The sequence below is a fragment of the Pygocentrus nattereri genome, chromosome 21, assembly GCF_015220715.1.
Source record: "Pygocentrus nattereri isolate fPygNat1 chromosome 21, fPygNat1.pri, whole genome shotgun sequence".
In the NCBI taxonomy this organism is placed as follows: Eukaryota; Metazoa; Chordata; class Actinopteri; order Characiformes; family Serrasalmidae; genus Pygocentrus; species Pygocentrus nattereri.
The window spans coordinates 28,480,049-28,495,048 of NC_051231.1; the positions used below are offsets into that span (position 1 = coordinate 28,480,049).

Here is a 15,000-nt window from a genome sequence, read left to right on the forward strand (position 1 = left end):
CTGGATGGCCCGAAGGACTCCCGACTCAGCAGATAGGTACTGACAGGCCGAAAAGGTGGCAGCCGCAACGGTGGCAGAAGCAAAATCCAGGGCGTGGGAGGAGTTTTTGGTGAAGCCATGGAAAAAGACTTTTGGTCGGCTTCAAGGAGGTTCTGGACAACTGTCTGGTGACTCTGGAGTGGTCAGGGTGGCTGTGCCCAAGCTGTATTCAGCAAGGGTGGCAAAACTCTGACTTCAAGTAAGGATATTGTCGGTCGGTGGAAGGAGCACTTTGAAGAACTCCTTAATCTGGGAGACGTGCCTCCCTCATGGGAGTCAGGGCCGGAGGCCTCTGGTGTGTCAAACTTCATTTCCCTGGTGGAGGTCACTGAGGTAGTTGGCAAGCTCTTCAGTGGCAAGGAACCGGTGGTGGATGAGATTCGTCCAGAGATGCTTAAGTTTCTGGATATTGTGAGGCTGTCATGGCTGACGCGCCTCTGCAAGATTGCATCCCAGCTGTGGAACAATGAACTAGCTTTTCACCCTCTCGCAGATTGTTGAGGGGGCATGGAAGTTTGTCAATCCAGTCTACGTGTGTATTGTGGATTTGGAGAATGCTTACCACCGTGTTCCCCGAGATATCTTGTGGGAGGTCCTCCGGGAGTATGGGGTGCCAGGGCTACTACTCCGGGTCATTCGATCTCTGTACTCCCAGAGTGAGAGCTGTGTTCGTATACTCAGCATTAAGTCGGACCCTTTCAGTGTAAGCGTTGGGCTCCGGCAGGATTGTGCCCTGTCTGCACTTCTGTTTGTGATATTCGTGGACAGGGTGTCAAAGCTAGCCAAGGTCAGAAGGCCATTATGTGTGGAGGCTGGAGGGTGGCGTCTCAGCTATTTGCAGACGATGTTCTTTTGGCTGAATCACATGGATGCAGCTGAGTGTGAAGCAGTTGGTATGCAGATCAGCACCTCCAAATCTGAGTCTATGGTCTTAGCCTGGAAATGGATGGCATGCCCACTCCAGGTAAGGGGAAAGGACTTGCCCCAGGTGGAGGAGTTTAAGTTTAAGTATCTCAGGGTCTTGTTCACGAGTAGTGGGAAGAGGGATCGTGAGATCGACCGCAGGCTGGGACAGGTGGCAGCAGTAATGCGGTCACTGTACCAGACTGTAGTGGTGAAGAGGGAGTTGAGCCAAAAGGTCTAATATGAGTGATTCAGTAAATACTACAAATTATTCATGATCTACTATGAATTATCTAGTAACTACCATGAGTGGTTCTCTATTTACTATAAATTATACAGTATCTAGTATGAATGGATCAGTATCTACTGTGAAGGATTCACTAACTATGTGATTTTTTGCATGCCTGTCCACTGTTGTTTATTTTTTTTGAATGAGGTGACATACTTTTAAAAGCACACACACCCTACACCTGTGAATGAGGCTCATAAATCACTCAGGAGACAAACTGGTTTATCGGTGTGTCTTGTTTGGTCGAGAAAAGTCGCTTTGCATAACAATTCTCTCTCTCTCTCTCTCTCTCTCTCTCTCTCTCTCTGTGTCTCACGCTCTGTTTGATTTATTCACGTGGGCTTTTCTTAATTAACTCCATTCTTCATCATATATGAGGCAGTTGTCACTGGGAGGCTTTTGCAACATGAACTGACTCACACATTCCAGCCATCAATTCTGTGTTTACTTTTTCATGTGTGACTTTTAGACAAATGGCTTCTGTATTCTGTCATTTGGAGCCATTTGGGTGTGTAAGAGAAATAGAGGAGTGCATGGCAGAAAGTATTTAGACTTCTAACCATTAACCCTTTCAAACCTCTCAACTCTGCTCTGTTCTTAGTGCTAACGTTTCCACATAATAGGACTAATTGCACAACAATAGCAAAATATCCTCTTAGCCTAGCAACCACCTGGTATACCACAGCAACGTCCTAGCAACACCTTATCAACTTCCTGAGATACTATAACAACCACCTGGGATACCAGAACAACTGCCTAGCAACATCTTAGTAACCTTCTGAGACATTATTGCAGGAGCCTAGCAACACCTTAGCGACCACCTGGGATAACATAGCAACAGCTTAGCAACACCTAAGCAACCACCTGGGATGGCCTGGCAATTGCATAGCAACCACCTGGGACACCACAGCAACTGCCTCGCAACAGTTTAGCAACTACCTGGCATACTGTAGCACCTGCCTAGCAACACCTTAGCAATCATCTGGGGTGGCCGAACAACTGCCTAGCAATCACTTGGGATACCATAGCAACTGCTTAGCAACACCTTAGCAACCACCTGGCATGGCCTAGCAACTGCCTGGCAACCACTTGGGATACACAGCAACTGCCTAGCAACAATTTAGCAACCACCTGGGATACCATAGCAACTGCCTAGCAACGTCGTAGTAACTAAGTGTTTTTTCTCAAGCCAACTTAAAGTTTGTTCACAGACTTTCTCTTTACTACCCTGACGACGGGATTTATAATCAGTCCAGTTTGTATCAGAACAACTACATTCAGTTCCACAGTGAAATCACTTAAGGTCCAGACTGCAGGGCAGAGTGGACAGCTGGAATAGGGGCTCTTTAACAGCTAATAAAATGGGGATTAGACTTCATCCTGTGGGTTTCCTGTCCGCAGTGCTCTCCTGGGACACACACACACTTATACACAGCTTAGTTCTGCAACACTGCTTTTCTCTTTTTCTCATAAAAATGTTGTTTCTCTTATAAATGAATTACTAAACCTGCATATCACTTGAATAAACAATGTAAAGACTGATGATTTTGTATTTTGTGTAAAAATCAAATTCAGAAATGTAATTCATAATGGAGCTGTGTAACTGATGATGTAATTCTATAATTACATTTAAAGAGTGTAGTAAAATGACAGTAGTGACATTTAGATTAAAAATATCTTACATTTTATTTGTATGTGTTTTATTTTCCCCCTGAGGTCCACTTACACATTTTGTCTGGTTTTAGGTTACAAAAATGTAATTGGTTTCTGCATGACTGTTTTCCAACCTCTCCTTATGGCAGAATTAAACAGGCTGTTTTTGTTCCTGTGCCTTTAAATCTGATATATGTAAAAGAGCTCCTTTCTGATTGGCAGCTCTCACTCTCAAAGCAGTCATAAGTTCAGTGTTAATTAGCAGACTGAACCGGTGGGTTTATACGCAGTTTTTATGACATCACAGAAGCAACTCATTCAAAACAGGCAGTTTTACTTAGTTTTCACTTAGTTTCCAAATATTAACTGTATGGACTGAGGAGTGATTATTTATGTATTTATTTGTATATGTATTTATTTATTTGCAGCCCATTCTTTGTGTCTGTCTCCACACAAACAGAGCTCAAGGTTTTGCTGAATCAGTGTGTGTCCCAGCTGATGGTTTAGCCAGCTGACACACACCTGCTTCCTGTTGCTCTCTCTCTCTCTCTCTCTCTCTCTCTCTCTCTCTCTCTCTCTCTCTCTCTCTCTCGCTCTCTCTCTCTCTCTCTCGCTCTGTCTCTCTCTCTCTCGCTCTCTCTCTCTCGCTCTCTCTCTCTCTCTCTCTCTCTCTCTCTCTCTCTCTCTCTCTCTCTCTCTCTCTCTTTGTCTTCTCTTTTTTCCACGCTTGACACTGCAGCTCCAGACTTTCTACACCCACAGTCATTACCTCCGTCTCTGTTTTGTCTTTTTCCCTTTTCTCTCTCTCTCTCTCTCTCTCTCTCTCTCTCTCTCTCTCTCTCTCTCTCTCTCTCTTGCTCACATTTTTCCTTTTCGCTCTTCTTTTTTCCTTCCCTCTCACTCTTCCTATCTCACATTCTCTTCTTCTCTTCTCTCTCCCTTTCTCTGTCTCCCTAATTTCTCTCTTACATTTTTCCTTCTCTCTTACTCTCCCTATCTCTCTCCTTCTTTGTTTTTCTCCCTCTCTCTCACACTCTCTCCCTCTCCCCGCTCTCTCTTCTTTCTTTGTTTTTCTCCCTCTCTCTCACACTCTCTCCCTCTCCCTGCTCTCTCTTCTCTCTCACTTTCTTGTTCTTTCTCTCCATTTCTCTCTTCCCATCTCTCTCCTTCCCTCTCTCTTCTTTTTCTCCTCTCCTACTCTCTCCCCTCCCCTACTCAGTCTCTCTCTCTCTCTCTCTCTGTTTGTATATGAGCTGAGTTTGTGTGTAAGTCTGTGATCATCACGTTGTTGTGCAGCTCATTTTTATTTTCCTCTGTTGGTTTCTCCGTCAGTGGCTCAGGCTGTTTTGACAACTCAATCTTTCAGATGGAAGAGATGGAAAACAATTATCTTTCTCTTCTCTCTTTCTTTCTTTAGCTCTGCATTTCTGACTCTTTTCATTTTTCAGTCTCTCTCTCTCTCTCTCTCTCTCTCTGGTGTTATTGTGAAGGCTCTCTTGTGACTGTAAAAAGTAAAAGCTGGCTGTAGAAACACACAGCTGCTAAATAGGGTGGAGGACGAGAGTATCCTAGCTATATCTTTTTATTTGTCTTTATATAACAGTGTGTTCAGCCAATATACAAACAACAAAGCCTCACATCTCCAAAATGATAAATTCAAAGTGGAACATGGCTGCGTTAATGACATCACAGTGGCCCATAAGTAACAGGCTGCGTTAATGACATCACAGTGGCCCATAAGTAACAGGCTGCGCTAATGACATCACAGTGGCCCATAAGTAACAGGCTGCTTTAATGACATCACAGTGTCCCATAAGTAACAGGCTGCGTTAATGACATCACAGTGGCCCATAAGTAACAGGCTGCGCTAATGACATCACAGTGGCCCATAAGTAACAGGCTGCTTTAATGACATCACAGTGTCCCATAAGTAACAGGCTGCTTTAATGACATCACAGTGTCCCATAAGTAACAGGCTGCGTTAATGACATCACAGTGGCCCATAAGTAACAGGCTGCGTTAATGACATCACAGTGGCCCATAAGTAACAGGCTGCGCTAATGACATCACAGTGGCCCATAAGTAACAGGCTGCGTTAATGACATCACAGTGGCCCATAAGTAACAGGCTGCGTTAATGATATCACAGTGGCCCATAAGTAACAGGCTGCGTTAATGACATCACAGTGGCCCATAAGTAACAGGCTGCGTTAATGACATCACAGTGGCCCATAAGTAACAGGCTGCGCTAATGACATCACAGTGGCCCATAAGTAACAGGCTGCGTTAATGACATCACAGTGGCCCATAAGTAACAGGCTGCGTTAATGATATCACAGTTGCCCATAAGTAACAGGCTGCGCTAATGACATCACAGTGGCCCATAAGTAACAGGCTGCGTTAATGACATCACAGTGGCCCATAAGTAACAGGCTGCGCTAATGACATCACAGTGGCCCATAAGTAACAGGCTGCTTTAATGACATCACAGTGTCCCATAAGTAACAGGCTGCTTTAATGACATCACAGTGTCCCATAAGTAACAGGCTGCGTTAATGACATCACAGTGGCCCATAAGTAACAGGCTGCGTTAATGACATCACAGTGGCCCATAAGTAACAGGCTGCGCTAATGACATCACAGTGGCCCATAAGTAACAGGCTGCGTTAATGACATCACAGTGGCCCATAAGTAACAGGCTGTGCTGTTGACGTCACAATGGCCCTTAAGTAACAGGCTGCACTAATGACATCACAATAGCAAAATGGTGAAAATAATTATATAATAATACCCTCATTGCCATATTAGCATTGTAGCTCTGCTTGTTTTTTCTGAATTTTCACTACAGATTAGTTGTATTGCAGTTGCTGTATATTTATGGGATGGTAATTAATTGCTATATTAGTTATGTATAAGAGTAACTCCTCCTCTTCTGAATTTTTGCTGTGTATGGGAGCGGTTGGCTGTGGTGGGACGTGTAAGCCGTACTGAACAGAAGTTAATTCGATTCTCTTTATCTCCTCCATTATCTTCATCAGTATGGGGACACTGTGCTGGTCTATTAAAGTGGGTTGTTAAATTGCAGTAGAGCCATCCTCCCAATCAGCTTGACCTTAAATGTATTTTGACGTCTGTTTGTCCAGACGCAGCGTGAACGGTTAAGGGAATGTGACGGAACAAGAAGCTGCAGAATACTAATACAACAATCAGGACCCCCTATTTATTACACACACACACAGAGGCAGGCACAGGGCCCCCTTATCTCCACATGATAAAGTACCTGACAGTCACACTCAGTAACAACGTCACTGTCAGCTCACACACACAATCTCTCTCCCTCTCTCTCTCTCTCTCTCTCTCTCTCTCTCTCTCTCTCTCTCTCTCTCTCTCTCTCTCTCTCTCCCTCTCTCTCTCTCTCTCTCTCTCCCCCTCTCTCTCTCTCTCTCTCTCTCTCTCTCCCTCTCTCTCTCTCTCTCTCTCCCTCTCTCTCTCTCTCTCTCTCTCTCTCTCTCCCTCTCTCTCTCTCTCTCTCTCCCTCTCTCCCTCTCTCTCCCTCTCTCTCTCCCTATCTCTCTCTCTCTCTCTATCCCTCTCTTTCTCTCCCTCTCTCCCTCTCTCTCTCTCTCTCTCTCTCTTTTTCTCCTGTCTTTTTCTCACTTGTGCTGTCTCACTCTCTTTCTGACTGTCTCTTTCCTCTCTCTTTCCATTCTTTCTCTGTCTCTCTGGTTTTCTTTACGTACCTCTTTCCACATTTTCTCTCTCTCTCGCCACTCTTCTTTCTTGTTTTTCTTTCTCCTTTTCTGTTTGTATCTAGCTCATTTCTTTCTCTAACTCTCACTCTCTATTTCTCTCCTTTTCTCTGCTGCTGTTTCTTCTCCTCTTTTTCTGTTTTCTCTCTCTCCCTCTTTTGTATGCCTCTTTCTCTCCTCTTTTTCTGTTTTTCTCTCTTGTTTTCTGTCCATATGTCCTCTTTCTCCATGTTTTTTTTCTGTTTGTCTCTTTATCTGTCTTTTTGTCTCTCATTCTTTTTCTGTCTGCCTCTCCCTCTTTCTGTTTTTCTCTCTTTCTTGCTTTCTTTCTGTCTCTCCTTTCTCCATTTTGCTATCTCCACCTTTCATTTTCTTTCTGTTTCTCTCCCTTTCTCTTTTTTGCTCTGTCTGTCTCATGTCTCTCTTCTTTCTATCTGTTTCTCTGTCTATCCCGTCTCTCTCCCTCATCTCTCATCACTCATGCCCATGCTATCACAAAAATGACTTTCCTATATTTTAATTTACAACTTTAAGTAAAATGTTTCATGAAATATTTCATGTAGTTAAAAATCATATTTGGAAAAAACATGGAACATTTTCCCCCTCTGTATTTTTATCATCCAGCCCCCCTTAGAGAAGACCACCTGGCTAGTGGCCACCAGATAGTTTAAGTGACAGGCTGCGAAAATGACATCACAGTGGCCCAAATGTGACAGACTGCACTAATGACATCATAATGATCCATAAGGTACAGGCTGCACTGATGACATCACAGCAGTCTATAACTGACAAGCTGCCCTGATGACATCACAGTGATCTATAACCGAGAGGCTGCACTGATGAGACCACAATAGCCCATAAGTCATAAATGGGACTGATGACTTCACAGTAATGCATTACTGACAGGTTGCACTGATGACATCACAATGACCCATGACTGACAGGCTTCACTGATGACGTCACACTGACGTATGACTGAGAGTCTGCACTGATGACCCCGCAATAGTTCATAAGTCCTAAATGGCACCGATGACTTCACAGTGGTGCATTACTGACAGGTTGCACTGATGATATCACTATAATTCATAACTGACAGACTGCACTCATGACCCCACAATATTCAATAAATCAGAAATGGCATTGATGACTTTACAGTGGTGCATTACTGACAGACTGCACTGAGGACATCACAGTAGTCCATAAGTCAAAGACAGCACTGGTGAAATCACAATGACCCATAAGTGACAGGCTGCACTGATGACATCACAATAGCCAAAGTTGTAAAGAAGTACAGTCAGCTGCTGAGAACTCTTTCTTTCTTTCTTTCTTTCTTTCTTTCTTTCTTTCTTTCTTTCTTTCTTTCTTTCTTTCTTTCTTCTGTCTCTTCCTTTCACTTTTTTATTCCCTTCTTTCCTTCTTTTTCCTTCTCTTTTTCTTTCTCTTTCTGTCTCTTTCTAGGTGAAACTTAGCCTGAGCATGAGTTTATAACAGTTTAGTACAGTTTATTATTTTTGTGGTACTGATATTGAACAGTCTGACCACACATGGTAAATGGGCAGTCATTCACTGGACACAGTACATCATAAACTTGCTCTCCATCTGCCTGTCCAACAGCTGCTTTATTACACACACACACACACTTTATCTCTTCTAGCTCCAAAGCACCCCCCCCCCCCTCATCACTGTTAATACTTGTGAGTATAAATCTGCGTTGTGAGCGTGTGTGTATGTGTCAGTGTCTGTGTGTGTTCCTGCCAGAGTTGTCAAGTAGACTATATTAGTTTAGGCTTCACTGGGTTGAAGAAAGTTTGAATTTTTCACACTAATTATAAATAAGTGGCACACACACAAACATCAGTTTTTTGCATTATTTACTAGTCGTGCAAAATAGCAACAGTAAAGTTTTAACCAGAGCTCAAGTTTAAATCAAGCTTCGAGTCTCTGCGGTTTGAGTCTCAGTCAAGCATTGACTCTCTGAAGTGAGTACTAGTTGAGTCTCAAGTCTCTGGGGTGTGAGACCGAGTCAGTTGTTGAGTCTTTGGATCGCAAGTCTGAGATGAGATTTGAGTCTCTGGGGTGGGAGTCAGAGTCATGTGACAAGTCTAAAAGGTGTGAGTCCCTAGGGTATGAGTCCAAGTCAAGTCTTGAGTCTCTAGGGTGTGGTTGCTAGTCAAGTCTTGAGTCGCTAGGGTGTTGGTGCAAGTCGAGTCTTGAGCCTCTAAGATGTGGGTCAGAGTCAAGCATCAACTCTCTGAGGCGTGAATCCAAGTCTAGAATGTCTCTAGGATGTGGGTCCGAGTCGGGTAGCAACTCTCTAGGGTATGTGTCCAAGTTGGGTCTCTAGATTTTTGGACCAAATCAATTATTGAGTCTCTAGGGTGCAGGTCCGAGTCGAGTGTTGAGTATTTAGGGTGCAGGTCGAAGTCGAGTCTTGAGCCTCTAGGGTGCAGGTCCGAGTCAAGAACCAAATCTCTGAGGTGTGAATCCAAGTCAAGGATGTCTCTAGGATGTAGGTCCGAGTCAAGTAGTGAGTCTCTAGGGTGGGTGTCCAAGTTGAGTCTCCATTTTTGGGACCAAGTCGATTGTTGAGTTTCCAGGTTTTGGGACCAAGTCAATCTGCAAGTCTCTATGATGGGGATTTTAGTCAGTTGTCGACACTCTAGGGTGCGGATTTATGTCGAGTGTTGATTCTCTAGGGTGCATGTCCGAGACGAGTCACTAGGGTGCAGGTCCAAGACAAGTGTTGAGTCTCTAGGTGTGGGTCTGATTCGAGTGTCGAGTCTCTTGGGTGCAGGTCCAAGTTGACTCTCGAGTCTCTTTGGTGTAGGTCCCAGTCAAGCGTTGAGTCTCTTGTCTGCAGGTCTGAGTTAAGTCTTGAGTCTCTAGTGTGAAGGTCAGAGTCAAGTATCAAGTCTCAAGGGTGAGGGTCAAAGTAGAGTCTTGAGTCTCTAAGGTGTAGTTCAAAGTTGAGTGCTGAGTCTCTTTTGAGAGGGTCAGAGTTGAGCATTGAGTCTCTTGGGTGAGGGTCCGAGTTGAGTGTTGAGTCTCTTGAGTGAGGGTCCGAGTTGAGTGTTGAGTCTCTTGGGTGAGGGTCCGAGTTGAGTGTTGAGTCTCTTGAGTGCGGATCCAAGTTGAGCATTGAATCTGTTGTCTGCACGTCTGAGTCAAGTGTTGAGTCTCTAGGGTGCAAAAACCTTTCCTGGTGGGGATTTGGGGATCAGTGTTTTCTTGAAATGATCTTCTTGTCGATATATTGTCAGAGACACTGTACTGTTTGTAGTGTTTATTGTGAGTGAAACTCTATTAGATTAGCTCCAGTTTATCTGTCCAGTACCTTCCACTGGAGCCTTTTAAAGGAGAGCATTGTTTCATGTGCTAGGAATGAAATAGAGAGAGAGAGAGAGAGAGAGAGAGAGAATAACACAAAGACAGAATGTGTATTTGGCACCCTGTAATTCGATCTTCCACACAATTATTTCTTTCTTTTTTTCCATCGCTTTGTCTACCCTGACCACAGACTATACACTTATCTCTCTCTCTCTCTCTCTCTCTCTTTAACATAATGCTTCTCTTTTAATTTAATTGGTCAGTAAGTTTGATTACACTAATATTTACAGTCATAACGTTCAAGTCTAATCAATAGGCTGTAATTGATTGTCTAATGTTCAAGTCCAATTCAGGTCTAATTAATTGAATATCCCAACTTCCCATAATACCTTAAGCTTTGAATAAAACTTCTAAGAACATCTTTGAATGTCTACTTTAAAATAGGTAACTCTGCCCTGAATAGGTTATTGTATGTAAAGTAACTGAAATAACAATGATTTTGAAAAGTATCATATATTTAGGATTTGCTTGTGTTTTAGGATTCTAACAGATTAAACTTTGCTTCTGTTTCAGATCCCATTCTCTCTGGTGCAGTTTCCTCTCTGGGAATATTTAAAGGTATGTGTCATCATCTTAGTCTCTCTCTTTTCATTGATCTTTCACTGTCTGTGTCTTTTCTACAGTGCTGTCTTTTTTATTCTCTTCATTTTTTACCCCCTCCCCATCTAATTGGCCCTGTAATGGTGTAATAAAAAAATAATGGCCTGTTTATAACGGGGCACATTTACGGCCACGCTGGCCGGATATTTCTCTTCTTCACGGTGAATCAGCGGATGGCGTCCGGGCTGTGACGGTGGCCCCAGCTGTGATTAAACTCACTTGTAATTCGTCACCAGTGCCCTGATCCATGTCCCGGCACCTCTCTCTCTCTCTCTCTCTATCCTCTGGCCCGGGCCATAGAGAAGCCGTTTCTCTTTGGAAAAGCCAGGGTGACATCACGTCTCCGTGGTGAGAGCAGAAAATTCCATTAGCGCTTTGGGTCTAGTGGCCGAGGAGATTGATGCCTTCAGCAGCTCATAGAATGGCCTCAAACATCTTATACGTTCACACTAATATCAGCATGGAAGTATTGTGATGCGATTTTACTGCATATCACAGTTGCAGTGTTCTCACCAGTAAATTAAACACATGCTGATTAACTCTAGTGGCAAAACTCCTACACAGCACTCCATCTGGACTGTAGCCCACACAATATACAGGTGCAAAAGTCAGAGGCCCTTTATGTCATTTCCATTCAAAACGACCATTAAGTTCAAGTTATTCACTTTCAGTGCCAAGAATAACAGCAAAAACCATAAATTTAGCAGAAAATTGCTTTTACAGATTGTTAAACAGTTAGTGTGTCCAGCCTTTACCTTTATTACAGCTTCCACTCTTTTCAGGAGACTCACAGAGAAACCTGCCGAGATATTTTTCCACACCTGTAAGTCCAGTCTTAGAAGTCGGTTGTATTTTTTTGCCTCTCTCCATCCCAAATTTAGACTCATCAGCCTGTAAAGCCTTACACCACATTAAAGATGTAAAGGGCAGCTGCATTCAAAACTGACCAGTAATGTGATGATAAAGCAATAACCCACTGCCTATTTTAATATATTAAAATGCACAGTGTTTTAGATTATTACTTAAGACATAAACAACATAAACAAATATTCCATTATCATTGCTAAGCAAGCATTGACCGCTGAATGAGGAGCAGAACCACCGCTGTTCAGTCGCCCATCGCTCTAAACTGCAGACATTTCATGAGTTTTAATACTTTTTTTCGTGAACATGTGATAACACAGCACTGTTTAATGCAAAAACGTCTGCCAGTCTTAACAGCGCTACTTTTCTCATGCTGGGGCTGAATCTCAAACAGCTCCCTGCTTACTAAATAGTGCACTACGTAGGAATTTAAATAGTGACTCCTGCACCATAACAATGCAAAAATATCGCTGAAACATGGTCATTTGGGATTCATCCAGGTTCCTATTCGACAGGCAGTGCGCTATTTGACAGCCGAAACCTGAATTTCTAAATTTAATGCTATACAGCTCGCTATTTAGCTAGGGAGTGCGGAGCCGTTTGGGATTCAGCCTGAGTTTGACGCTACTTCTGACTGAAACACGGACTTTTGAAGCGTGTAAGCCAATCAGGTGACGTTCTTTAGACTTTATACTGCTGTTTTTCAGTGAATTATACCGGAAGTACTTTCATTCAACTCTGTGATATTAATGCTGGAGTTGTTTAGCCTGTTGGCTAGCTGCCCAGCCGAGTTCTAGATAAGAAAATGTGTTTTCAGCCCCTAAACAAAAACAGGTTGTTTCTTCCACAGTACACTCGGTGCTCCATGCGATCAGCATTAGAGTCGAGCTACGTTCACATTACCAGGTTGAAGTGGCACAAGTCTGAATTTTTGCCCTAAAGTGGCTCAGATCTGATGTTTTCAGGGCTGTGTGGACACAAATCTGATCTTTTCAAATCTGACATGAGCAAGTTTCATATGTGGTTCTAGATCAGATACGTATGTGATTCGAGGCCATGTGACCTTAATATGACGCTCTGATCAGAAGAGAAAGTTCTTTAATATGCGCGAACATGCGATTTTCTTCCCAAGTAATTTTGGAGCTTTTTCGTTGGTCCATCAATTATGAGATGTTCACACAATGTAAAAGGCAGCTGGCCTCAGATGGTGGACTGATATGATGTGAGATGACAGACAGTATGTATCAAATGATTAGTGGGAGTGCAGAGAGAGAGAGAGAGGGAGGAGAGAATGAATTGGAGGATGACGCCGCTCGCAGCTGTGTGTGAGCGTCAAGTGTTAAGTGTTCGCCCCCTCAAACGGAATAAGAAGTGTCATTCATTGGCTTCCCTTTGACACGCCTTCAAAGACATTCCCTCATTCTCTCCTTCTCTTGTTCTCTCCCAGCCATCTGTGTAGAGCCAGTGGAATATCAGAGTCTTTGAGCTCTCTCTCTGTCTCTCCCTCTCTCTCTCTCTCAGCTCAGGGGGAGTTGCCCACCTGCCGAAATTGTAATTGAAGAAAGTAATTTTATCATAACATCACATCTTTGTAAGCTTGTTATTGGCTACTTTAAGTTGAAGATTAATGTAAGTGAAATACACGAGCGCACACATTTTCTAAGCCGCTTATTCTTCTGGATCACTGGGGAGCTGGAGCCTATCCCAGCTGTCATTGGGTGGAAGGCAGGATACACCCTGGACAGATCGCCAGTCCATCGCAGGACTCCCACAGACATACAGACATACACATTTATACCAGGGGGCAATTTACCGAGTCCAATTGGCCTCACTGCATGTCTTTGGACTGTGGGAGGAAACCCAAGCAGACCCAGAGAGAACATGCAAACTCCACACAGACCCTGGTTACCTGGCTGGGGAATCGAACCCAGGTCCTTCTTGGTGTGAGGCGACAGTGCTGTAAGTGAAATAGTCAAACATAAATAAACGGACTGTTTAGCTTGAAGAGCAAACATCATTACAAGATGAAATAAAGCATCACTCTATCATTTATCTTCCCATAACGTACAGCACCTTCCTCACATACAGAGTGATGTGTGTAAACCCTCCTATGTGCCTTTTATACCTGACACATGGCAACCAGTGCAGCAGCTCGCCCGAACTTTAGTTCCTACACATTCACAGGCTGGTCAAGCTTGTGCCATGGTGACCACATTGATGTTAGTTACGCCACAGCTAGGTTTTTAGTCAATGAGCTCAATACAAAAACTAGTTAACTTGGTCAACACTTAGTCTATTGAGGAATTTCCAGGCATCTACATTAATCTCAACACTCCAGTTTCAAATGTCAGAGGTGCCATAAACCCACAGATGGGGTGTTAAATGCTCCTGGCTAAAGCAGAAGGGGGTGGTGGGTAGGAGGTTGGTGTCCAGTCGGGAGCTTTAGAGGAGCAGCCGGTCATTTCCAAGACAACGGCAGTGATGTTGAGGAAATTACTTATTACACCAGCATGACCTGGTCAAAGGTCATTATTGTGCAGGTATAATGGTCGAGGTCAGCCCGGGTGGAATGACCAGGCTCTAATTTGTATGTGAGAGAGAGAGAGAGAGAGGATGCTCTCCAACAGGGGGGAAACTTTGATGTGGAAAACAAAGTCTTCACTTTAATTTGAGAGCTAATGAAACACACATGATCCAGGCTGCTGCACATGCCAGAGAGAGAGGTTGTGTGTGTTCTCCTGTGTGGAGAAAAGGACTCACGGGGGGGTTGTAGCCTTTAAGAAAATATTTATAACGATTTCATGCTGTTCTGCAATTGCTTTCCACTCTGAGTAATCAGCCGATCGTCTGCAGGCCATCAGCCCTCCAGCACAGAGCACATCCTAACAAACACCAGTATAATGCAGCACTTCAACACAGTTATATGACACCCACCAACACAATGCAATATACCAGCACAGTGGAGTTCACTAACATAGCGCTAACGTACCAGCACAGTGGAGTTCACTAACATAGTGCTAACGTACCAGCACAGTGGAGTTCACTAACATAGCGCTAACGTACCAGCACAGTGGAGTTCACTAAAATAGTGCTAACGTACCAGCACAGTGGAGTTCACTAACATAGTGCTAACGTACCAGCACAGTGGAGTTCACTAAAATAGTGCTAATGTACCAGCACAGTGGAGTTCACTAAAATAGTGCTAACGTACCAACACAGTGGAGTTCACTAACATAGTGCTAACGTACCAGCACAGTGGAGTTCACTAAAATAGTGCTAACGTACCAGCACAGTGGAGTTCACTAAAATAGTGCTAACGTACCAACACAGTGGAGATCACTAACATAGTGCTAACGTACCAACACAGTTGAGTTCACTAACATAGCGCTAACGTACCAACACAGTTGAGTTCACTAACATAGCGCTAACGTACCAACACAGTGGAGTTCACTAACATAGCGCTAACGTACCAACACAGTGGAGTTCACTAACATAGCGCTAACGTACCAGCACAGTG

General features: G+C 43.7%; 1 protein-coding gene across 1 annotated transcript in view; it reads left to right on the plus strand.

Moving 5' to 3' along the window:
- The window catches only part of slc25a26 (solute carrier family 25 member 26), a 99,434-nt gene that overhangs the window by 59,133 nt on the left and 25,301 nt on the right, over positions 1-15,000 (plus strand). The window contains exon 6 of the mRNA XM_037532439.1: positions 10,533-10,577. Within this exon, the coding sequence (XP_037388336.1) occupies positions 10,533-10,577 (45 nt within the window). The remainder of the gene's footprint in view (positions 1-10,532; positions 10,578-15,000) is intronic.